Source organism: Giraffa tippelskirchi, chromosome 12 (genome assembly GCF_054371585.1).
Source record: "Giraffa tippelskirchi isolate mGirTip1 chromosome 12, T2T-mGirTip1v1.2.pri, whole genome shotgun sequence".
Classification (NCBI taxonomy): Eukaryota; Metazoa; Chordata; class Mammalia; order Artiodactyla; family Giraffidae; genus Giraffa; species Giraffa tippelskirchi.
This window is the reverse complement of record NC_137286.1, coordinates 23,536,460-23,563,780: the sequence shown is the minus strand read 5'-3', so window position 1 is coordinate 23,563,780 and position 27,321 is coordinate 23,536,460. Positions and strand designations below refer to the sequence as shown.

General features: G+C 40.1%; 1 protein-coding gene and 1 long non-coding RNA gene across 2 annotated transcripts; both read right to left on the bottom strand.

Moving 5' to 3' along the window:
• Positions 1-4,855: 4,855 nt before the first annotated feature.
• On the bottom strand, positions 4,856-26,692 carry SPTSSA (serine palmitoyltransferase small subunit A). The gene is made up of 2 exons (XM_081548002.1): positions 26,549-26,692; positions 4,856-6,005 (listed from the first exon to the last, which is right to left on the bottom strand). The coding sequence occupies exons 1-2, from the start codon at positions 26,649-26,651 to the stop codon at positions 5,902-5,904; spliced, it is 207 nt and encodes a 68-aa protein (XP_081404128.1). The 5' UTR covers positions 26,652-26,692; the 3' UTR covers positions 4,856-5,901.
• On the bottom strand, positions 10,491-22,265 carry LOC145528858 (uncharacterized). The gene is made up of 2 exons (XR_014070743.1): positions 22,113-22,265; positions 10,491-11,874 (listed from the first exon to the last, which is right to left on the bottom strand). It is a non-coding gene; the product is annotated as an uncharacterized LOC145528858 (long non-coding RNA).
• Positions 26,693-27,321: the final 629 nt, after the last annotated feature.

Sequence of the window (27,321 nt, the reverse complement as noted above, 5' to 3'; positions counted from 1 at the left end):
AGCTTCGAGACCTCAAATCTTTTTATACTGGACGGCAAGCATGTCTCCATCTCTGCTCCAGAGGTGAACACTGTTACCATCCAAGGATCCAAGCAAGGCTACCATTTACCATAAAAGGACACACTACATCTTCCAATGCCTTTCCTTTAACAAATATCCTTGGAAAGATGGTCTAGAACAAAGCCAGTCAGAACTACTGTTCTCAAGACATGCAGAAATGTGAGAAGCCCCCAGAGAACTATATCCCAACAATATCCATTCCACACATACATTAGTTTCTATACATAATTATGTTGCTCCAATAGTCACTCTAATTAACAGAGGCAAGAACCAAATCAACTTCTCTAGCACAGCATTTAATTACTACTTCTGCTTTATTGACTGTGCCAAAGTCTTTGACTGTGTGGATCACAACAAACTATGGAAAATTCTTAAAGAGATGGGAAATATCAGACCACCTGACCTGCCGCCTGAGAAATCTGTATGCAGGTCAAGAAGCAACAGTTAGAACCGGACATAGAACAACAAACTGGTTCCAAATCGGGAAAGGAGTACATTAAGGCTGTATATTGTCACCCTGATTACTTAACTTATATGCAGAGTACATCATGCAAAATGCTGGGCTGGATGAAGCACAAGCTGGAATCAAGATTGCAGGGAGAAATATCAATAACCTCAGATACACAGATGACACTTCCCTTATGGCAGAAAACAAAGAAGAACCAAAGAGCTCCTTGATGAAAGTGAAGGAGGAGAGTGAAAAAGTTGGCTTAAAACTCAACATTTAGAAAACTAAAATCATGGCATCCAGTCGCATCACTTCATGGCAAATAGATGGGGAAACAATGGAAACAGTCAGAGACTGTTTTCTTGGGCTCCAAAATCACTGCAGATGGTGACTGCAGTCATGAAATTAAAAGATGCTTACTCCTTGGAAGAAAAGCTATGACCAACCTAGACAGCATATTAAAAAGCAGAGACATTACTTTGCCAGCAAAGGTCCATCTAGTCAAAGCTATGGTTTTTCCAGTGGTCATGTATGGATGTGAGAGTTGGACTATAAAGAAAGCTGAGCACTGAAGAATTGATGCTTTTGAACTGTGGTGTTGGAGGAGACTCCTGGGAGTCCCTTGGACTGCAAGGAGATCCAACCAGTCTATCCTAAAGGAAATCAGTCCTGAATATTCATTGGAAGGACTGATGTTGAAGCTGAAACTCCAATACTTTGGGCACCTGATGTGAAGAACTGACTCATTTGAAATGACTCTGATGCTGGGAAAGATTGAAAGTGGGAGAGAAGGGGACTACAGAGGATGAGATGGTTCGATGGCATCATTGACTCGATGGACATGAGTTTGAGTAAGCTCCAGGAGTTGGTGATGGACAGGGACGCCTGGCATGCTGCAGTCCATGGGGCCACAAAGAGTCGGACATGACTGAGCAACTGAACTGAACTGAACTGTTAAATAGGATTCTGACAGGAAACGGCCATCCTATATCAATCTCAACCATGGCCCCCAGGGTCTGAGAACCCACCAGCTTAACAAATCCCCAAAACTATCAAGGTCTAATTTAGAAAGCCATGTTTCTATAAAGACCTTTCCACTTGGCCCAAAGCATTAATCCAGTCATAGCCAAATGTACTTGAGATTGCACGAAATCCATCTTGGCCCTTAAGAAGAAAGTCTAGGGCAATTCTCTCATCCATAACAACCTTGCTCAATAAGCTGAGACCAGCCTGAAATCCCTCCAGAGCCAAGGCTCTGTCATGGATCGCTTCAACTAAAATCGTGAAATTTTGTACCACCTTTTCTAATCAGATGACTCCTGATACAGAGATCACTACCCATAACATATGTATGAATAATAAATTAGTTACCTTTCTGGAGAACCCTGTTAGAGAGATCTCTGCAGTCATCTGAGGGTCACATGATCTGTTAGTGCTTCTAAACACTTGCAGGCAGGTCTCTCATGATTGCCCTGAAGGGTGTTTTTCAAGACACAAGTTAACTTCTTGCTTCCAGAAAAGAAATAAAGTCCAGAAGTCACGTGAGGTATCCCTGGAAAGAAAATGTCATTACAACTGTTGGCCTCAAGTGAGACCTCCATCATTCAAAGGGCATAGGTTGACAGTTCCTCCACTGGGGCCTTCTGGCAAACTAGTATACCTCAGCTAGGGTTCACCATTCAGTTTAAATAACTGACTCCAGTCCTTATTTTTGGAGGGATTGCCTGAGGGCCAACAGTCCAAACTGTCTTGTCAGTCCATGCCACCAGGAAGGTGGCATTTGTTCAGCCCCTAGAGACTGAGCAATGGCTATGGGAATGGACGAAATCCAGAGGTGTTAACTGATGTTTTGCATGGAAGATTGCAGGTGCTGGGGCTACCCTGTGCTTTACTTGTGAGTCAGTTCTGAGAACAGCCCAGCCCAGTAGTAAGCTCCTGGCTGTTTTTCAAACAGAGAGCCATTATCAGGGGGTAAGAGGACCCAGGAGTCCAAATATGGAAGGAGCACCTTAGATGGAAGATGTCTCTTTATGCCAGATTCTAAATGGCTAAATCATTAGTCAGAGACCTGTAGCTCAAAGGGGTCATCAGAGCTGTGGAAATCCAAAGGTACTAGTATTTCTCTACATACATCTCTTGCCAAATATGGGTATCATCTCTGGCACTTACAAGCATTCATAGCACAGACAGCGACACCAATTGCATACTCACCATAGGAAGCCACAAGAGTGTACTGAATCGGCCCTAACAAGGTCACAGAAATTTCCCTTCTGCACTACAAAAAATGTCCAAACTCCACTAGTTGAATACTGGTGCCCCTTCTCTCACAGGAATGGGTAGGATAATGACTTGGGTAAGTATATCCTACAGAGCCATCAAGTTTGACTCTCTCCCGTCTGTGAAACTCCCCAGCCTACTTAGGCAGGGTGCACAGGGTCTCACCTTTAATGAACCTAAAGCCAGGATCAGGGAGAAGGCACAGAGGGAGAGAGCAGCTCTGAGCCTATAAGCAAGGCTTTGCATTCAGTTCACCCGAATAAACGTGGAATGTTCCAGACCACCCAAGTGTGAATAACATGCCCTCATGTTATTCAACAATTCAATTCAACAATCAATGTTGTCACCATTGATTTCCATTTGGAGGTTCTTTGACTTAGCAGTGACAGACACAATATCTCTAGAGCGGTCCCTTTATCATGAGGTTCCTTCTTCCAACTCCCCAGAGGAACATGACTAATCGCCAAGGCACCAGGTAAGCAGATTGGCACAACCATTTCTCTGGCTTCTCAGCTCCTAAGGATTAGTTAACAAGCAGGATAGCAGGGGACCCTGGTTCCCCTAACTCCCCCAACACTTGAGCAAGAGCTTTACTACTGGATGCCAGGGTGCGTCTCATCTGAATCTGGCCTGTGGGGCCATGGTCCTTCCTCTTCTAGCAAACACAACATCTCTTCTTCATCGCATTCTCACCACCAAAACTGTCAAGAACTGTGAAGGGTCTGCATGCTAACAAGTTAGTTTGGCATAGCTTTGTGAGTGCTGGCAGAAGGCTGAGGTCCAGGGTCAGACACAAAAGACTTAGTTTTATATATAGAAATAGCCCAAGTATCACTTTCTTGTTTGGTTCCCAAGCTCCAGTTCCCACAGGACAAAGCAAAGAGGGTCAGGTGACACCTGTACATGCAGAGGGTCACATTACAGGAGAGGAATCCTGAGCACAGGGAACTCAAATTGTTTATGATGTTCATTGCTTATAAGCAGACAGTCTTTACCTTCACCTTCCTAAGCTCTAAGCATACCTGCCCCTTGTTCTGGACGCAGATATTATCTCTTCTTTATCTTCTCTATCATACAAACATCCTTGAAAAATATTCCAGAAAGAAAGACAGTCAGTATCTCTGTTCAGAAGACACAAAAACATAAGCAACCTATAGAGAATTATCTAATAAATACCTTCTTGCAAACAGATAAAGTGAAATGATCTCCCCATTTGTTATTTACTGACAAATGGACCAGACCCTTGCGTCAGTAGGTGAGAATGTGCTTCCCTGATTACTTCTCAGTGGAATTGCTTCTATTTCTCTTTTTGACTCTTCTCAAAATTCTCTGTAAGGTTAAAAAAAAAAATTCTTTTTTAATTCTCTGTAAGGCTAAACTTATCTTCCATCTATGTCTTGGGTCAGTGTTTCATAACAACCATTGGCTATACAACAGCAATTTAATGGATTCCAGCAGAGTGAGATTGAATTAAAGATTTCTGAATAGAGGGCGAAGACAGATTATCTGGATATTCCTGTCAACTAATGATTCTTGACTTTTCTTGTTTTCAACTCAGCAGAGATCCCAATATTAGAATCTACTTGTTAATGATTAAGAGGGGATGGAGGATGTCAATGAGGAAAGCCAAATTTGAGCACTAATGGAATAAATTCAGGCTTACATCCTCATATTCATTATTTCACTTGAGATAATCTATTTTTAACCACTTCAAAGTCAAATTATATATTACCCTCACTATCCCTATCTAATGGTGATGATACAAATTGATTCTTTAAAAATACCAGGCTATCAAATATTGCTTAGTACCTCTGGACTAGAAAACACTTCAGAAGTCTAATCTGTACAATCTGATGCCAAAAATATTTAAATTTTTCTTAAAAAAATAGCAACACATTCTGGGAGGCATGCTTTAAAAAAATGTCTAATTTTTTAAATTAGCAATACTTTTATGTTGACAGACATGTTAAAATGTACTTACTGCTTATTGGTCCACAGCAATCAATGCAGAAATATAAATATTAGATTAATATTTAACCATGGAGGGAAAAAAAATACTGCTACATCAGCTGATTTTTCTCTCTTCGAATTTAATGAGTTTACATCAAAAAATTAGGTAGTCATCTTACATTTACGGAATAAAAACCTTTTTTTAAAAAAAAACAATACAAAGAGTGAGAGGATTTTAACCAAGTTTACATTTCTTTTTGTTATAGTTTTTAACAATTCATCTCATCATATTGCAATGTGCAAATGCATTTGCAGCACCCATTACAAACATGAAACTAAATTTAAGGAAGTACAGCGCTACTAATGGCCCTCAGAAGCTCATTTACCTTCTGTTAAAAACTCTATGGTATATAAGCCTTACATAATAATGCTACTTAACCACCATTTGTCACAAGAACCGTCATCAACGTTTTTTGGAAATGAGTTCACACATGAATTAAATATTTAAAAGGTGAAATGTTCCTTATTTTAACTTTAGCAAGATCTTCCTTTTTCATTAAGAAACACTTTATAGTTTTAAAGCAAAAGCTGATAAGAGTCCAGATAACTAAAACTGTACTCCTGAGTTCAAACTTACAGATAAGTCTTTTGTAAATAGTTCTCAATAAAATATCCTCCCTCCCCAGCCCCCTTGCCCCAAATCTTGAATTTTTTTCTTACAAAACTTTGGTCAAGAGTATAAATATTTCCAGGCAGATATGTATGCCATACGATAGCAAGAACAGTAACGCCCAACTAATGACTTTAGGTTTTAGAAATAGAAGGCAATTAAAATGTACTCAAAGTTACATTAAGAAAAGCTTTCACTGGGTAATATTGAAACAGTCACAAAGGTTAAGAAAATACTGATATCAAAGTACAAATGACTACAATGTTAAAATAGACAAAAACTACTATACAAGAGCCTCTTTTAAAATTAAAAATAAAGAACACAACACATGAGTCAGGATTGCTTTCCTGTTCTACTCATGAATTTTAGTCTTTATATTCATAGGGTTGGTTATGTTGACATCTAGGAGAGTTTCTTATGACATCTGATGAAGTCTCTTTCCAAATTCAGGCGATGGGTCTTCCCTAAGGAGCTTCTTGACTTGGTCACATGTTGGTCACTGTACAATTTCAAAGTAGTGCAGTATCGCCATGATGTGCTGAGGCATGAAGACGTATCCTGTGTACAGTGCCATCCCCACGATGGAAACCAGCATGGAATCTGAGTCACAGTTAAGGAAACTTCATTTGATTTTTCTCAGTTTATCTAAAACTAAATTCCCCAGTTTTTACAGCAACTGTTTTGTGTGGAAGTACCCATTCACTTAATTCTTTCTCATCCCTATCAAGTATTTATAGAGAACAAATGACTATACTTACAGTTGCTCACCTGAACTATGCCTGACATCATTCTAATTTTTTTTAACAATTTTATTTATTTATTTGGCTGCCTCAGGTTTTAGTTGCAGAATGTGGGATCATGTACTTGTGATGTGTGAACTCAGTTGCAGCATGAGAAGTCTTAGTTGCAGCATGTGGACTCTAGTTCCCTGACCAGGGATTGAACCTGGGGCCCCTGCATTGGGAGTGATGAGTCTTAGCCACTGGACCACCAGAGAAGTCCCCATTCTAAATTTTTTAACCTTATTTTATCTCTACCATCACCTTACATGGGGCATACTATTATTCTCTCTGTTTTATTTCAAAACATCAGGCTACTTAAAATGAAGCAGAGAAAGTGACTGTTAACCTAAGAAACAGAAATGTATAGGAATAAAACTGTACAGTATTTAATAACTGCAAAAGGTCTACCAACGTGAATAATAAGAATGTCTGATCCAAAAATTTTAGAATTATTTAGACTAGAATGTGGCTAACATATTGGGTTTAGGGCCAAAGATCAGATCAATTATATACTAGTGACATAAACTGGTAACACCTGCTACTATTAAACACTTACTATTATTCTCACTAAGCTTTGCAATGTAAAACAAAAGTCACCTTGATAACCTACACCACAGACATTCTGCACTGTGGTCCTTTCTCAGCATTCCAAAAGGAATTTAAACTGTATAGATGCAAATCAACAGGGAGTCCTCCTGCTGGGCCACAAGAAACACTGTTAACAAAAATTATGTAAAACCTAAGGATTTTTAAGGGGAGTAACTGCTTCTGAACTAGGACTGTGTTTTTGTCACTCCTTCATTCATATTCTCAACCTCCCCTCCCCCTACCTCTTATCTTCCATACTTTCAGCTCTACATACTAGTAGTTCTATCATACCTTACATTCCTCTATGAGAAGATAGGGTTTAAATAAACAATGTGCTTACTACCAACCAATATTTGTGTAACAGTTTAGTTGACAAATCTTTTATGTATTATCTCACTTGATCTTTACAGCTTTCAGCTTTCCTGTGAAATGTTTATTGACTACCATTCATCAGAGACTGAGAAAACACTGAGGGGACTTGTCCAAGACCACACAAGAAGCTATCCTTAGAGTCGGAGCTCAAACCTGACTCAGACCCTAAGTTCATTTGGCAAACATGGGTGAAAAGTCTTCCACGATGATTGCTTTTTGAAATGCAATTAAAATCACAACGATTTGGGGACTTTCCTTGACAGTTCAGTGGTTAAGACTCCATGCTCCCAATGCAGGGGGCAAAGGTTTGATCCCTGGTTGGGAAACTAAGATTCCACATGCCACACAGCACAGCCTGAAAAAAAAAATCATGATTTTATAGTGGGATCTCACAGTCTTCATGGGAGGGGTCAGCCTACATTCAGTCTTAACTGTTAAGTGAAGGTTGGTCAAACTGTGGGTCCTGAGGTGGGGAAGGCAAGTTCTTGATGATTAATAACCATTATTTGGGGATTTACATTTTTCTGGTGGGGTGGGAGGAGCAGTGGGGTGATAGAGTTAGGAGGAAGACAAAGAGAGGGCCACAGTGGACATTCTTAGTCCTTCAGTGTCCCTCACAGTACCCAGAAGCGTTGACCCAGGCAACCTGGACACAAGAATATCCTAAAGCGGGATTTATGAAGAAGATGGACAGGACTTTGGAAATGAGTCACTAAAGATGGCGGTGGAGGCCAGTGTCACATCTGGAGTGACAGCAATGACCCTGCTGGGGGTGCCTGGGTTGGTGCTGCCGTCCATGTGAAGAACTTCAGAAGAGGAAGGGTGTTTGCAGGAAGGAGGTTGCCCTGAGGGAGGTGGAGCTGGCCGCCTTGGTGGAGACGCAGATGTCAGGTGTAGGTAATGTCCACCCATGACAATTTTTTAAACTTACTTTTTAGCCCCCCCCCAATTCAGTTCTTTCTTAAACAACCACCCTGTATTTACCACTTAATTTCATTTTTTTTTTAAAGTGTATGTGCTTGCTGTTTCCACGTTACTGTTTATCATCCACACAACCATATGCCTTCTATCCCTCCAAGCTATAGACACTCTCAGGTCACTGATGACCTCCTACCAAATCCAATGGTTATCTGAATTGATGCCATTTTCATCTTTCCTCTTCAAAATTCCTTCAACTGCGGGTTGAAGTACTTCTCTGGGGTTCTCCTTCCTTCTCTCACATCATTTTCCTATTTCACTGGCTCTTTTCCCCTGTCTGCCACTGATGTGTAAGATAGTTAATGTGCTTTTCTCCCAAATATCCACTCCACTCCTCCTGCTAGTACAGCTGTCTTGTTCCTTGAGTGGGCGTTACGCTATCCCATCTCCAGGGACAAGCCCTGACTGATCTGAACCAATTAAGATCTTCTCTTTGTAATAATGTCCACCCCCAAATCTGATCAACCAGTTCAAAGTTTAAGACCTCACCAATCCTAAAAGAAATCAATCCTGAATATTCATTGGAAGGGCTCTTGCTGAAGCTCCAGTATTTGACCACCTGATACAAAGAGCTGACTCATTGGAAAAGACTTGAATGCTAGGAAAGATTGAGGGCAGGAGGAGAAGGGGACAACAGAGAATGAGATGGTTGGATGGCATCATCGACTCAGTGGATATGAATCTAAGCAAACTCCGGGAGACAGTGAAGGACAGGGAAGTCTGGCATGCTGCAATCCATGGGGGTCGCAAAGAGTACACGACCTAGCAATTGAACAACAAAATAATAGCAGTAGCAGCTTTCATCCTGTGAACATCTAGTGTGCACCTGGAACTGCATTAAGCCATTCAGTGAGTTTAAGTAACATCCCAAAATCAGAGTAAGCAATGGAGCCAATTCCAAACCAAATCAATCAAACCTCCAAAATGTGTTCTTCACCATTACACTATAATACCTTCCTATGAATGAGAAGTCCTATTCCTCCAAATAAAACCTCAGCAACTCATCTCCTCTTAGATGAGGCTTTCCCTAGTACTCACTTTTTCCATTCTTACCCCAATGTCCTGACAGAAGTAATTACTCCCTGATGTTTGTCAAACTCTTTATTAAATGTCACAGTGCTTATATCCGTAGATTTATTTATCTCATCCAGATTATCAACTCCTTGAACACAGGAACAATGTCTAGTCATTTTTGTATCTCCAATATCTAACATAACACATGCTTAATAAATGTGTGATGAATAAAGGAATTGCTCAAGAAACATTATTTGACCCTGGATTCACTGTAGTGCTTTCTACATATTCCACATATTTACTGTGACTGACAAACTCTACAGTGACTACAGCGAAGAAACACAAAATCTTTTTCTAATCTATATTTTCAAAATGCTTTTTGTTTTTTTTACAGCTTTTACGTAAGACTTATGAATGTCTACACCAAACAAATGAAATGTCATAGTAATATAATTCAGGTCGTTGGCTCAAATTCAAGTAAGAAGTAATTACTAACAACAGCCATTTGAATGATTATATTACCTACTCTTTATGGCACTATAATCCTTCAATTTAGTATGGAGAATGTATCAGTTATGGAACATGCATAAATTTAGCTTAACAGAGACTGTTCCACATAAGATAGGAATCTGAAACTTAAGGTCAATTTTGTGAACACTAAATTCTCAAATCTTTAAAATTTTCTTTGCATATAAAATTAGGGCATTTTTCTAAGTGAAACAAGAACTTATTGAAACTTGAAAAGATTTTTTTGCCTGGTTAAGATATTAGACACTCGAGTTCATGACATTCTATAGCATTCTGTTGTGATGAATACATACAGAGTGAGAGGACATATGTACACCTGCGGCTGATTCATGCTGATGTTTGGCAGAAAACAACAAAATCCTGTAAAGCAATTATCCTCCAATTAAAAAACAAAATTTTTTTTTAAAAAAAGAATAAATGGCAATTATATAAGCAAAATTCAGGTAGTGGATACTTAACAGGGTGAAATGAGAAGAGGAAGAAGAGAGATCCGCAAGAAGGGGCGTAAAGGGGCTTCAAATGTGTTAGTAATGTTTTTCTTCAACTAGTTGGTAGTATGGGCACACTTTCATTATAGTATCCTTTACGGGGTTTTTTGCATGCTAGAATAGTCAATAACTATTTTTAATAAGTAAAAATTGCAAAGGAAAATGTAACTGTACATCATACTAGACTAAAAGCTATTTTATTTGAAGGATCGTCTTCCTTGACAAAGTTTGGGTTAGGCATCATTCGATCTAATTTGTTACTAGGAAATAAATAGAAAGCCTTTATAAATAACTCTCAATTCTGACCAAAATAAACAGAAAATTACCAAAAGTCACTTGAACCAAGATGCAAATGCCAATTTATTAGATGCTCGAAATAATAATGATAACCCTAAATTTTTACCCAGAGCCACTTATTGAACTTTTATTCTATTTCCCTGAAAAAAAGTTTCTATATTCTGACCCCAGTTCTCCTAAGTATCTTCAGAATCATAATAATAACTCTCTAAAAGTAAGTTTGCTATACAATTAAATTTCAAAATTATTTCCAAAAATTATCCTAAAGCTCAACAGGAAGAGAATATTTTTCTAATTGAAGTACAGTTGATTTACAACATTTCAGGTATACAGCTAAGTGATTCAGATATACAGATAGATTCTTTTGTAGATTCTTTTCCATTATAGGTTATTACAAGGTACTGAATATAGCTCCCTGTGCTATACAGTAGATCTCTGCTTAACTAGTTTACATATAGTAGTATCTGTTAAACCCAAATTCCTAATTTATCCCTCCACCAACTAAGAGACTATTTAAAACTGACTTAACTATACAATGAAACTCAAAACAATGGGACCATGAGGAATTTCTACTGGCCTTAATAATCATCTTGCAAAACATGCAAAAAAAAAAAGAAAAAAGAAATGCCTTTTATAATAGCTTTCTACAAATGCAATTTAAGCAATTTCAGCCATGTAGTTGAAATACCTCCAAAATACTGAGTTGAATATTCCCTGAGATTATGCTTGGCACCATTTATAATGGCAGTCTATTGACACTCTTAGGCCTTGGTTTTATTGTGACATTTGCAAGATTGGGGAACATGTGACCCTCATATCCTTAGAAATGGTCTCCCAAACAAAGCTAAAAGTATACTATCTAGAATTCAACAGCTATTATTTGCTATCTGGGTCCTTCAGTGGATTTCTCAATCCACTGCATTCTTTTAACACACCTCTCAAATTTTAAACTGTCCTTGATACACTGTAAAGTACAAGAAATGGATACTGGAATCATCACAGCACTAGAAGAGACCTAGGTCTGAGCTGCAATTCTGCCAATCCCTGGTTGTGCCAAAAACTATCTGATTACTAGTCTCTTTATCTATAATATGAGTATATACATAACTTACCTTTCAGGGTTGATATAAATCTATTCTTCAACAAAAGGTAACATAATCTTTATTGAAATTACTGTTTTAAGGCTTGGGCACTTAACGTTATGACTCAGACCTCTGTTTGGAAATTGCCCAAGGTCACTCTGCTATTAACTTGTTAATTTAGAGTATGTGATGCCTAGGGCATCACAGCTTCTGTAAACCTAAGTTTCTTCTCCATAAAATGAAATCCCTTCCTGCATCCAGTTGTTCAGATTCCACTTGCTTGGAGAGGGCATTTAGGCACCATTTCTCAATCATCTGATGTAATCCTCTGTTTGAGACACTGACACACACACACACACACAGAGAAAATGTAAATAATCAGTGCTACATAATACACATATATTAGAAGGTGACATAATCTATATGTAATGTTATATAATATACAAGGTGATAGACTAGTCTTTCCATTTGGGCTTTCCAGCTGGCTCAGTGGTAAAGAATCTGCCTTCCAATTCAGGAGACTTGGGTTCAATTCCTCGGCTGGGAAAATTCCCTGGAGGAGGAAATGGCAACCCATTCCAGCATCCTTACCTGGAAAATCCCATGGGCAGAGGAGCCTGGTGGGCCACAGTCCAAGGGGTCAAAAGAGAGCTGGACAGGACTGAGCGACTAGACCACAACCATGTCTCCCTTTACCAACCTTTACTGCCATTTCCACAAGCATCAGTTAGCTGTACAAGACTGACCAGGCTCATGCTTTAGAGCTGGCTCCATGAGTCAAGAAATACAGAACTAAGCTAGTGAAATCTAGACTAACAAACCGAAAACCTCAAGGACTAAAAAAAAGTCTTTTCTGTTTCGTGTGTATGTAACTGCCTCTATCACTGGTTTTCAGGTGCTTAAGAGGGGGTGCCTCAGCCACTCTTTGCTTCTAGCTATAGTGCATTGTTAGACAATGCTGGGACTTCGTCAGTCATTAAGAACTGAGCAGGTAATGTATAAAATAAATAACCAATGAGAACCTACTGTATAACACAAGGAACTCTACTCAGTGCTCTGTGGTGACCTAAATGGGAAGGAAATCAAGAAAAGAGGGGATATAGGTAAGCATATAGCTGATTCACTCTGCTACACAGCAGAGACACAACATTGTAAAGTAACCATATTCCAATAAAAATTAAAAAAAAAAAGAACTGAGCATATAATGTGCCAGGGTTGTGCAGGCACTGCCAATAAATGTTTGTTTAAGGGCTGAGTGAAAAATTAGAGGTTATTTATAAACCTGGACATAACTTAAATATTTTATGGGTTCAATGGATTAAAAACCAAACAGATGTGAAACCATATATCTGTGTATTGTTTTCTGTTTTCTTTAACAAGAATCCCCAACTAATCATGAGCTGGTAAGTTCTCAGCTAGATAGGAAAAATAAATAAAGACGTTTTGCTCATACAAGGAATTGGCCACCCTAGGCCTTTTCCCAGCAACCTAAAAAGAAAAGGAAATGCTTTAAAATACAGTACATCAGAAAACCACAGAAACTAACATTTCCTGACCTAACCAGTAACCTCACACTATCACCGCCTACCTTAGCAACCTGTTCAGAAGACTCTGGAGAAACCAAAGAGAGTTCCTTAATGGGAAAAGGATAGAGGTTTTTGTTCCAGTGGGTATGATTTATTCCTCTTCACTAAACAGTTTCAATGTTTTCAGTCTCCGATGGCCCTGGTCACATCAAAAAACAGAGCTAAAATGTCATTTTCCAATCTTCTATAGTCAACCCAATCTTCTATTACTCAAATTCCTTTTGCAAAAAAACTCTTTAAATGCTACTTTTATCCTTAGACACATTGAAAAGTTTTGATAAATCTATTTTAAGGAACCATTTGAAAGAAAACAAAGCATCTGACAAAAGTATAACCACAGGCTGTTTGGTGACAAGCAATCAAAGTTCTAAGGGAAAGCAGGTGTTGGCTGCTAAACAATGCTATGAAAAGGAATCTTCTTTACTACTGCAGGTTTAGACCCTTGAGCTCGAAAAGAAATGTGCTCAGTCTTGTCTGACTCTCTGCAACCCCATGGACTGTAGCTCACCAGGCTCCTCTGTCCACAGGATTTTCCAGACAAGAGTACTGGAGTCGGTTGCCATTTTCTTACTGCAGGTTTTGTCCCCTAACCTTGAAAAGCAATGCTAAGAAAGCTTATTTTGGGAACTCCGTGGCGGCCCAGTGGTTAGGACTCCGTGCTTTCACTGCTGAAGGCAGGGTTTCACTTCCTGGTCAGGGAACTAAGATCCTGCAGCCTCAGAACACTGCCAAATGTTTAAAAAAAAAAAAAAAAACTTATTTTTTTTTGCCAAATATGTCACTTTTGATACTTCTGGTTGCCATAAATGAAAGCAAGTAGAAGATACAGTCCAGTGTATGTCAACCAATTTGATATTCTTGGGCCATAGTAAAGGATATCATGAGCTTCCCTGGTGGCTCACTGGTAAAGAATCCGCCTGCCAATGCAGGAGATGTGGGCTCAAACCATTAGCTGGGAAGATTCCCTGGAAAAGGAAATGGCAACCCACTCCAGTATTCTTGCCTGGAAAATCCCATGGACAGAGGAGCCTGGCAGGCTACAGTCCACGGAATTGCAGAGTCAGACACAACTTAGCGACTTAACAACAACGAAGAACATTACATCAGCATCAGAGGTTAATGTTAGCATGCAAAACCCATTCTCTGAGCTTTCTGTAGTGTTTGTCATACCTAAGCATGGAAATTGATTTTAGAACAATTTGATTATGAACACTTTAAAAACTAAACAAACAAAAAAGTCTGCTGCTAAAACCAGCAACGATATTGTTCAACTCTGAACTGAAATTCTAGAAATGGTTTGTAGGTCTGAGCCCAGAGACACTGAAGCTATGTACGGCTATATCTCTTTTTAATTAGAGCTTCTGTTAATCTAATGAAGATCTGAAGTCCTGGGGTCAAGGGGTGGGGGTGGGGGGGAGAATCACCTGTTTGCTCTAAAATATAATCTGTTCTGCTATAACACATTTCTGAAACGTCAATCAGCTCAAACATACCTAGGATTTGTTTCATATGGGATTTTTTCATAAATTAGGGGAGCCAGATTAGTGAGAAAAGAATACTAATCTTCAGCAAGAAACATCCCTCAGCTCAGTGGCTGCAAGTCCTTATAGCTCTATTTTAAGAAAATTAAAAATTAGCATCTGCACCAGTTCTCCCTCTCCAGAAAGGTACACCTCCCAGCTGGAAAAGCTCTCCACTAATGACAGGGCTGCACTGTCTGCCTGCACCTCCTCCTCCAAGGCAGCCCACACCATCTCTGTCACACCCCAGCATTTCCAGTCAACTCTGTCCATCAATTTTTAATATCCCCTGGGGCAGCCTCCAGCCTGCTTGCCCTGGCTATACAAGTTATCCCCCCAAATGCTAATCATTGTTCTCATTAGAAGTTTCAGCAGTTTTCAGGAGTCTGTGCCAATGGTATTTTCCCATAAACTATCTTATTTGAGAATTTTTTCAGGAACACATACAACATGTAATGGGATTCACCGGTGGCTCAGCAGTACAGTATCTGCCAATGCAGGAGACACGGGTTCAGTCCCTGGGTCGGGAAGATTCCCTGAAGAGGGCACGGTAATCCACTCCAGTATTCTTGCCTGGGAAATCCCAGAGGAGCCTGGTGGGCTACAGTCCATGGGGTCACAAAGAGTCAGACACAATTTTGCAAGTAAACAACAACATCATGTGATGCCAAAATTCCTGTATTAGTAATAGTTCTTTTCATAACTATTGATCATAAATACTACCTATCATTCCATAATTGCTATTTTTTTTGAGCACTGCAATTCATGAAAAGTATACATCCTCTATTAAGTAGATCTTCTGGAACATGTAGCTTTAATCATTAAATTTGAGCATTGGGCTTTTTGGTTTTTTTTTAATCTAAAGAATTTATCTTATCCTTGCCCCTAAGCATCACAAATGTTACAACACTCAAACTCTGAGCTGGGGTGGGGGGATGAGGTCACAAGGTCTTTAAGAATATGAAGCAGTAGAGAGAGGACCCACACTCACCGTTACTTAAAAATCACTGGTGCACACACTGAAACACTGTAGATTACACGTGCTTTGTCCCCTCGACAATCAACTTCCCATGACTTCCCCTGACATCCTAGTACAGGAGACCTACTTTTTGTGTAGCACAGTTCTGGTCTTTTGTTTCGGTCTTTTTGTTGTTGTTTTGCCTTTATATTCCACCTTTCTCAAAGGAAGAGTTTTTCTTCCACTAAGGGAAAATACTATCCTAAGGAGTACAGATAAGAGATAGTTTAACATTCTCACGTAGCCAGCCAAATATCCACGCAATATGAAACAAGTGAGAATCTATTTTCAAACTAAAGCACTGGAGCCCTGGAACAACTTGTCAAAGGGTTCGGATCAGTTAGGGGAATCAGTTTATAAATCTTCAGCTTCCACCGTTTTCTCTCCTCAAGCTGATCTGAGAACTGTGATCTGCTAGTTCTCCTTCTCATCACCCCCCTTCCCACTTACCATTTCACTTCTCCCACTTTACTTCCAGAATCTTACAATCAGACATTCCCCCAGGCTACAAAATAAACTCTGGGACAGCAAACAAAGGAATGGTAACTAATGTATGCTGTACTTTATTTCATTCAGGTTACAATTTCTGGCACAGCTCCAAGCCTCATCAATCTGTGTAATAACATGAATTTGGAAATGAGACACCTTTCCAATCTGGGCCCCACAAAATGCCTCCAGCAAACAGGATATAGAGAAGAGCCATTCTGCCATCACTGAGGCAGTGGCCAGAGAATCCACTGCCAACATTCACAAGTGCACCCATGGAGTCGGCTTCAAGAAGCGTGACCCTCAGGCACGAAACAGATCCAGAAATCTGACATGAAGGAAACAGGAAGTCCAGATGTGCGCAGTGACACTGGTTTTAATAAAGCTTGGCCAACAGAATAAGGAGATGTCCCATACTGTATTCACGTGTGGTGGTGTGGTTGTCCAGAAAACGTAATGAAGCTAAAAATTCAACAAACAAGCTCTATACATCAGTTACCTATGTATCTGTCACCACTTGTAAAATCCTAGAGTTAGTGTGGATGAGAACGAACCACTGATTGTCAGATAAAATAAATGAAAAACCAACAACAAAATTTTTAAATATAAAACAAATAAAACAGCAACAATAACAAGGTGAGATAGGAGTAAAGGTGTTTACATAAAATCATTTGGACAGGAAAATGACACTGAGTTTTTGTTTTTTTGGTTTTTTTTTGGCTGCACCATAGGGCATGCAGGATCTTACTTCCCAAACCAGGGACTGAACCCATGCCCCTGCATGGGGAGTGTGGAGGCTTAACCACCGGACCACCAGGGAAGTCAGATGTTGAGGCTTTTCTGACAGAAATTTAAGCCTGAGTTCACCTACCTGGCTTCAGAGTGAGGACCAGCTTTGCTAATCAGATCATGTGATGAACATTTTCTATGAATTGTATATGGAAAAAAAATCATAGTTTTAAGGTTTTAGCAAAAATACACAGTATTTTTCAAAGGATCATAAGAGACTACTACCAACAACTATATGCCAATACAATGGACAACTTGGAAGAAATGGACAAATTCTTAGAAAAGTATCTTTCCAAAACTGAACCAGGAAGAAATAGAAGATCTCAACAGACCCATCACAAGCACGGAAATCGAAACTGTAATCAGAAATCTTCCAGCAAACAAAAGCCCAGGACCAGACGGCTTCACAGCGGAATTCTACCAAAAATTTAGAGAAGAGCTAACACCTATCCTACTCAAACTCCTTCAGAAAATTGCAGAAGATGGTAAATTTCCAAACTCATTCTATGAGGCCACCATCACCTTAATTCCAAAAACAGACAAAGATGCCACAAAAAAAGAAAACTACAGGCCAATATCACTGATGAACATAGGTGCAAAAATCCTTAATAAAATTCTAGAAAACAGAATCCAACATCATATTAAAAAGATCATACATCATGACCAAGTGGGCTTTATCCCAGGAATGCAAGGTTTCTTTAACATCCGCAAATCAATCAATGTAATACACCACATTAACAAATTGAAAGATAAAAACCATATGATTATCTCAATAGATGTAGAAAAAGCCTTTGACAAAATTCAACATCCATTTATGATAAAAATCCTCCAGAAAGCAGGAATAGAAGGAACATACCTCAACATAATAAAAGCTATATATGACAAACCCACAGCAAACATTATCCTCAATGGTGAAAAATTGAAAGCATTTCCCCTAAAGTCAGGAACAAGGCAAGGATGCCCACTTTCACCACTACTATTCAACATAGTTTTGGAAGTTTAGGCCACAGCAATCAGAGCAGGAAAAGAAATAAAAGGAATCCAGATAGGAAAAGAAGAAGTAAAACTCTCACTGTTTGCAGATGACATGATCCTCTACATAGAAAACCCTAAAGATTCTACCAGAAAATTACTAGAGCTAATCAATGAATATAGTAAAGTTGCAGGATATAAAATTAACACACAGAAATCCCTTGCGTTCCTATACTCCAATAATGAGAAAATAGAAAGAGAAATTAAGGAAACAATACCATTCACCATTGCAACAAAAAGAATAAAATACTTAGGAATATATCTACCTAAAGAAACAAAAGACTTATATATAGAAAACTATAAAACACTGATGAAAGAAATCAAAGAGGACACAAACAGATGGAGAAATATACCGTGTTCATGGATTGGAAGAATTAATATAGTGAAAATGAGTATACTACCCAAAGCAATCTATAGATTCAATGCAATCCCTATCAAGCTACCAATGGTATTTTTCACAGAACTAGAACAAATCATTTCACAATTTGTATGGAAATATAAGAAACCTCGAATAGCCAAAGCAATCTTGAGAAAGAAGAATGGAACTGGAGGAATCAACCTGCCTGACTTCAGGCTCTACTACAAAGCCACAGTCATCAAGACAGTATGGTACTGGCACAAAGATAGAAATATAGATCAATGGAACAAAATAGAAAGCCCAGAGATAAATCCACGCACCTATGGACACCTTACCTTCGACAAAGGAGGCAAGAATATACAATGGAGAAAAGACAATCTCTTTAACAAGTGGTGCTGGGAAAACTGGTCAACCACTTGTAAAAGAATGAAACTAGAACACTTCCTAACACCATACACAAAAATAAACTCAAAATGGATTAAAGATCTAAATGTAAGACCAGAAACTATAAAACTCCTTGAGGAAAACATAGGCAAAACACTCTCCGACATAAATCACAGCAGGATCCTCCATGACCCACCTCCCAGAATGTTGGAAATAAGGGCAAAAATAAACAAATGGGACCTAATTAAAATTAAAAGCTTTTGCACAACAAAGGAAACCATAAGCAAGGTGAAAAGACAGCCTTCAGAATGGGAGAAAATAATAGCAAACGAAGCAACAGACAAACAATTAATCTCAAAAATATACAAGCAACTCCTGCAGCTGAATTCCAGAAAAATAAACGACCCAATCAAAAAATGGGCCAAAGAACTAAACAGACATTTCTCCAAAGAAGACATACAGATGGCTAACAAACACATGAAAAGATGCTCAACATCACTCATTATTAGAGAAATGCAAATCAAAACCACAATGAGGTACCATTTCACGCCAGTCAGAATGGCTGCTATCCAAAAGTCTACAAGCAATAAATGCTGGAGAGGGTGTGGAGAAAAGGGAACCCTCTTACACTGCTGGTGGGAATGCAAACTAGTACAGCCACTATGGAGAACAGTGTGGAGATTCCTTAAAAAACTGGGAATAGAACTGCCATATGATCCAGCAATCCCACTGCTGGGCATACACACCAAGGAAACCAGAATTGAGAGAGACGCGTGTACCCCAATGTTCATCGCAGCACTGTTTACAATAGCCAGGACATGGAAGCACCCTAGATGTCCATCAGCAGACGAATGGATAAGGAAGCTGTGGTACATATACACGATGGAATATTACTCAGCTATTAAAAAAATACATTTGAATCGGTTCTATCGAGATGGATGAAACTGGAGCCCATTATACAGAGTGAAGTAAGCCAGAAAGAAAAACACCAATACAGTATACTAATGCATATATATGGAATTTGAAAAATGGCAACGATAACCCTATACGCGAGACAGAATGAGAGACACAAATGCATAGAACAGTCTTATGGACTCTGAGGGAGAAGGTGAGGGTGGGACGTTCTGGGAGAATAGCACTGAAACATGTATATTATCATATGTGAAACAGAACACCATTCCATGTTCGATGCATGAGACAAATGCTCAGGGCCGGGGCAATGGGATGACCCAGAGGGATGGGATGGGGAGGGAGGTGGGAGGGGGGTCCAAGAGGGGGAACACATGTAAACCCATGGCTGATTCATGTCAATGTATGGCAAAACTACTACAATATTGTAAAGTAATTAGCCCACAACTAAAATAAATAAATTTATTTTTAAAAAAATACATGGTATTTTTAAAAAAGCAAAATAAATAAATAAATAAATCTCCTGTTATTGTCTAAATCCACTATGAAAAAGTTCAGATGTCAACTTAAACGAGCAAGAGGATACATAGTAGGTGCTTTGTGTTCTTTAGGGGACACACAAACAAAAATTCTGAACACCACTGGGCTGGAGAACTGGAAGTATTAATTTATCAGTTACAGTTTTTTCCCACCTCTGCTTTCCTCACTGAGCCCCCTCCCTGACAACGGAAAACCACCTTCATTCCTACAAAAGGAAGACCAAAAGGAAATGGCATAAAATACAAAAGAAAGACTGAAGATAGTTGGGAAGAAATTCTTTCCCTACCTAAGTTTGAAGGTAGTACAGAATGTTCAGGTTATTTCGAGGAGGTTATTTGGAAATCATATTTGACCTGAAAGTACCTTGATAAAATCTTTCTAAAAGGCATTAAGCTTATTTATTAAGAAATTTTTTCTAGAAGTAACTCTGACTAAGAATTTTGCCTAATCACATGCTGGTTTTTACTGGAAACCGATTTAAATTGTCAGATGGTTCTATATTTAAAAACATTTTCTTCAAAAAAGGAGCTCATTAAGAAAAAACAAGTTCTAGTAGAAGACTCTTGGTGAATTAGGGTTTTAATAATTTACTGACTAGTTCAGAGAAAGCTCTACCAAAGAGACAGACAATGGTACCCACTGGCCTATATATAGGGGTTTTCTTTGCCAGTTTTGTTTCGTGTGCTATGTTTATTTACAAAATATGCTTTATATAGAAAATATACAAAAAAAAAAACAGAGACAATTAATTGTAGGGAACCATATCAATCATTATTAGTACCTCCAAAAGGGCACAGCAAAATATATTCTTCAAACAATTCTCTATTGGCATATAAAAGCTTTGATTTCACCAAACTACACACACCAAAACAACACCTACTATTTTCCAGGTCTTCACAGAATGAAGATGCACAGGAAACTGATGACAATGGTTGCCTCAAGGTGGCTGGGACAGGGGTGGAAGGAAGACTTTCACCAGCTACATTTTTGCACCTTTTGAGTTTTGATCCATGAGGATGTATAATCTATTTTTCATTTATAATTCAAGAAGGTGTATTTTCTAAACTCTCAAACACACTAATTATTCTAGTATTCTAATATTCAGATGTAAAGAAAAATCCTTCTCAATTCCAGCTTTAGGCATTTGAGGATACAGAAAAAAAATCTATGAAAAAAAACTAGCCACTCCTGAAAAGAACATGTGAAAGTGAAAGTGTTAGTAGCTCAGTCGTATCTGACTCTTTGCAACCCCATGGTTCCTGCCAGGCTCCTCTGTCCATGGAATTCTCCAGGCAAGAATACTGAAGTTGGTAGCCATTCCCTTCACCAAGGGATCTTTCCAATCCAGGGATCGAACCTAGGTCACCTGCATTATCGGCAGATTCTTCACCATCTGAGCCACCACTGAAAAGAACATCCAGCTTAAAAAATGTAACGCTGGGGCTTCCCTGGTGGTCCAGCGGCTAAAACTCTATGCTCCCAGTCAGAGGGTCCAGGCTAGATCCCTGGTCAGGAAACTAGATTCCACATGCTACAATTAAACTAAGATTTCACATGCCACAACTAAGACTCAGTGCCATCATATCAATAAATAAATAACAAAATGCTGGGGAGGGAGAAGGGGAAACAGTGGTGGGGGAGTGAGAGGTACAAACTATTGGGTGTAAGACAGGCTCAAGGCTGTACAATGTGGGCAGTATAGCCAATATACTGTAATAACTGTCAATGGAAAGCAACCTTTAAAGTGGTATAAAAAATTTTTTTTACAACTTTTAAATTAATTTGAAAAAAAAAATTTTTAAGTAATGCTTTTTTCATGATCATTCAAAGCCTACCTCAATCCAAAACATCTACCTCTGCTTCCACTGTTCCTTCCTCTAGCCACTCTTAATTTATCCCAAATCCTGCAACCAAAGTAAACCTTCTCAAACTTATAAAGTCAGATTGAAGACTTACCTGGGGGTACAGTGGCTAAGATTCTGTGCTCCCACTGCAGGGGGCCTGGGTTCGAGCCCTGGTTGGGAAACAAGATCCTACATGCCCCAAATAAGAGTTCGTATGCTGCAGTGAAGACTGAAGATTGAAGATCCTGCATGCTGCAACTAAGACCTGGAGCAGCCAAATAAATAATTTTTCTTAAAGTTCAGACTGGATCACTCTTTATCAGATCTTCCAAGAACACCCCTTTTTACCAAAATTAAAAACCAAAGTCCTCACAAAGACTCCAGGACTTCCGAGTCTGACTTCACCGACTACTACTCTCCCCAACGCTCACTCTGCTCCAGCCATACCTGCCTCAGTGATGGCCTTCATCCATGCCAGGCAGCTATGGACTCAGGGACTTTGCAACGGCTATTCCTTCTGCCAACCTACTCTCTTCGGTCAGATTTCTACCCTGCTAACTCCCTCACCTCCTGCATGTTTTCACTCTCAAGTATGCTTTCACAATGAAGCCTCTCCTGATATCTTCTTTAAAAATAGTAACTCCATCCTATCCACACATTTCTTATCCCCTTTACCTACTTTTGTTTTCCATAATGCTTACCACCTAACATGCTATATATTTCACAAGTGCAGAGTCCTAACCACTGGACCCCCACAGAATTCCCACATAGTTCACTTATTATAAAAGTTCCCAAAGACAACGATCTCTGTCTCCGTTTGCTCACTGACACATCAGAAAAAGCACCTAGGCCAGCATCTGGCACAAAGTATACTCCCAGAACTGTCCAATTAATAAACAGCTTCAACCTGCTTTTTCAATTGTACTTCCCACCTATTCTGTCTTAAAGAATCTGTGTTCCAGCCAGTCAGCCTGGCATACTCACTCACCAACCTAACACATCTCTGCACCCCAGTCCACATCTTCTTCCCATGTGTAGAAAATGCAGCCAAACACTCAGATACCTCCCCCTGCAATTTCTCTAATCGCTCTTCCTGCCCTGGGTCCCAAAGCACTCACTGCCCAGCTCTTTCAGCTGAATGGGGTGAGGTGGCAGGGGGAATCTATCTGAGAATATGTGTAAATTTTAGTTTTTCCTGAACTTGGATTTAATTTGCCTGAAGGAAAAACTGAAGTTCATATTCTTGGAAAGTCAGACAAACTCAGTACATTGAAAAAAAATTTTAATTAAAATGTTTCAAGAATCCCATTCCTAGGGTGTGTGTGTGTGTGTGTGTGTGTGTGTGTGTGTGCATGGTTTCCAGTCAGAATGAAAAGAGCTTTAAGTTTCAAGAGGAAAGGAAAAAATGTATATTCCTATGTTTTCTTTTCCTACTTTATCGAATATTTAAATGTCAGGGAGAAAAAATGTCAGTGAGAAAACTGTTACTGGATCTGAGTGACTCTACTCAAAAGGTATGAGCACCTCACTTCACCTCCAGACTCGCACTCCATGCCTAGGAGGCCCTACTGGATTGGATCTGACCTCTCCTGCTACTCACCCCACTTTCCCCACCCCAATCGCATAGCTATCCTTGAAACACGAAACACGCCAGACATGCTGGTGCTTCAGGGCATGGTTACCCTTCCTGCTACCAAGAATGCTCAACCCCCTGGGATTTTCTCCCTGCTTAAATCTTTCTAAATGTCTCCTTCCTGACCACTCTAGCTAAAAATCAAAGAACATGACCTCTTCCTTAGTTCCTATCCTCATGTCTGTTGTTTTTTTCCCCTCCATAACATCTATAAAAACCGAATAATCTATATTTTCACTTATTTATCTATTGGCATTAGAATATTTTTGTATTTTATTTGTAGGTAAATCCCTACTCTCTAGAATGGGCTTCCCAGGTGGCACATTGTATCTGCCATTAGAAAGTATATGATACTTGCGGAACAAAGAATTCAACAAATGTACATATTTTACAAATGAGGGGACAACAAAGCAAATTTTGTAAACATCTCCAAAATAAAAGAAATTCTTTCAACTGACAGCTTTTTCTACTTCTTTAAGTTTGAATACTCTATAAGAACTGAATGTTGAAAAAAAAAGAACTGAATGTTGTTCATCAGAAACAGTCCAGTTCCAAAGCTACTCTAAAAGTGGCTTAAAATCAGTACTTCTGCAATATATAAACAAATATTTGTCAAGCATTATTTGTGTGCAGTAACGTGTGGCTGAACAACAACAACAAAAAACTCTTTCCTTGAAGAAATCATGGTCTCTCTTTCAGGGGGAATCTAATTTCAAACATACACCAAAAAACTGCCCACATTTTGCTTAAAATAAAATATAAAATGCCATGGAAACATAAGAAGCCATAGAAAGGTGGCAAATATAATCCAGTGATAACAAAATGTACGTTTATTTAGTTTTTTTTAATTAAAAACAAGCTATTATTAAAATAACTTTTAATAACTTCTAACTATTTTAACAAAGTATCCTTTACTTTTCCATCTCACCTCAATAGCATGGTTACAATGTTACTCAGTGAGATACGCTAGATACACTAGTATCTCACTGGTTACAAAACCAGTCTTGGTTACAAAATCTGGTCTTTTTCTTTCCCGCTGATGACTTCCAGGAGGGAAAGGGGCCTTCTGAAATATGTTCAAGCTTCCCCTCAAGAGGTGGAAATCAAAAGTTCCCAGCAGATCTCTTTCTGGTTGTTGCAGATCTCATTATTTTTTGTTTTTTAGTTGAAATCATGTGGTTACATAAATCAATGAGAAGTCAAATGCTTCAAAGGCAAAAATCCACAGAGGTACTACAGACAATTTCATAATTTATTTCTCCACATCAGGCACCCAAAGCCATCATGGAGCTATTTATAGGACATTGTTAGTATTGCAACATAGTACAAAAAAGCCTTAACACCACTGACACTGTAGCATTTATCTCTAGGCCAAAAAAGCCTTCAAGAGTAAAATCAAGAGTGTAGACTCTGATAGTGGGGCATTACATTCAATTTCTGATTTCTTAAAGAATTTCAATTTACCACAATACTGTTTAAATTCACTTTTTAGTAATTTTAACTAAGTCAAGAGGTGGTCTCTATTTTACTATATACTTTACAAGGATGACCTCATGCACTCCAACCTACAGAACTTAGAGTGAAATTAAACTGCAAAAAAAAAAAAAAAAATCCTAACTAAACTACAGCTACAAGTAAATGGTTCAGGGAATTAGAGCATGCTTTACATTCAGATTTTACATCCAAAATATGCAATCTGGTTCTTAAATTCCAGGTTTGGAAAGAAATGCCAACAATAATAAAACTAAATGTCCTTGTAAAGCAGCAAAGATACTAAATAATAAAACTAAATGTCCTTTCAAAAGCGCTGAAACAAAAGACAGCTTTGAGTACAATCTTATGCTAATTCAATACAAATAAACACTTTTAAGCCTTGGAATGAAATTATCTCACTCTACCACAATGCAACAATGTATTCGCAAAGTTGTTCTGAAGCTACTCCAACTAAACCACATTGAAGAGGAGCCGCCCTCCATGAAGCAAGCATGCTTTGTCAAGTATTTGTGTCATATTGGTCCTCAAGTTCTTTTTTTAAAAGTTCTATCTCATTATTAGTATTTATTCTGCAAGAATAATATCAAGGAACGTCAACATAGATTCAGGAAGCCTTTCTTCACAACCATGAGTTATTCATTGTGGTTATGAAAGTTAAGATGAGTTAAGATACAGGAAAAGTGCTTAGCCCAGTTGTTTGGCTGGTAAACGCTCAGTAGTCATTAACAAGTGGTTATTAGCTATCTACGAAAACGCAGTTTCAAACACTATCTGCAAATAACCATAATACTGTTTCGGACTGTGCAAACAGCAAATTAATGAGTAAAACACACTTTTAAAACTAACCATCCTGAAGATCAAAAAAGGTACAATTAACAGAGCTGCTTTCAAAAACTGAATTGGGATGCCATAAACACAAATTCACAATCTCACTTGAAGGCTGATAAACTGGTTAGCATCCTCATTAGGATCGAAGCCAGCTAAATCAGGGACAGTTAAAGGTCAAAAGCGCCCAAGCCGGGAGCTGTCTGCTCCACTACCCGGTCCCCGCCTCCCACAGGAACAGGAGACCGAACCGACGGCTGGCGCGGCCGAAGAGCAGGCAAGGGCACACCCGGTAGACGTCTCCCTAGGGGATCTCCTCCAGTAATAAAGACGCCTCTATCTCTTTTCCGGAGACTCACCCGCGACCTCTGATCTCAAGAGTTCTCACCCTCTCGGCCCGCTCCCAACCGCGGGAACGCCACCCGCGCGGCCCCCACACCTCGGCCCGCGTGTCCGTCGCACAGAGGCGAGTCCGCGCGCAGCTCCCGCGGGGCCGGCCCTCCGCCCTTCCGCCTGCCAGGCCCGGAGCCCGAAAGGATGCCGCCCCGGCCCTCCGCGCCCCCACCGGCCCCGCGCCCGCAGCCCGGGCAGGATACTGAACACAGTCCGCTCCCAGGGCTCCAGCATGTAGAGCGCCGTGACCAGCAGGTACTGGTAGTAGAACCAGGACATCTGTTTCCAGGCCCCCGCCAGCGCCATCCCCGCCACGAGCCTCCCGCGTTGCAGCCAAACGTCAGTCTGTCCGGCCGGCCTCCGGCTAGCGTCCTAGAGCCCCCCGGCCGCCAGGCCCGCCCGCCCGCCACCCCGCGCCCATTGGCCGGCCAGGCCCGGAGCGTCACCCGTGGGCACGCCCAGCCCTGCGCGCTCCCGGGCCGCCGGCGGCGAGCTCCGCCCGGCCGCGCTCATTGGCCAGGCCCGGCCTCGCGCCGCTCCCGGCCCTCCGAGCTTCCCGCTCCCGGGGCCGCGCCCACGCGAGCCCGGGAACTGTCCCCGCGAGAGCGCCCCACCCAGCCTCGCCCTGCCCGGCGGTTGGTGGGCGGGACCGTACTGCCCGCCCGCTCGAGCGCGGGGGCGAGCGCCCCCACTAGGGCCCAGAAACGCCGGTCGCAGAAATACCTGTGGCATAGCAGTGACGCCTTAGGCGTCCTAATGGGCTCGGGCATTACAAGTCGAATAGGAACATATTAGGGTGCTTAACTCGTACAGTTTACGATCCAGAGAGGGAGACAGGCATTCATCACACCAATGCAATTAAAGCTGTGATCGGTGCAGAGGGAGAGAATAAGATGCTCCGAAAATGTGGAAGCAAACATCCCCCACTCAAGGAGGTCATGAAAGGCATCTGTGAAGAAGTGTCTGCCCACCTCTC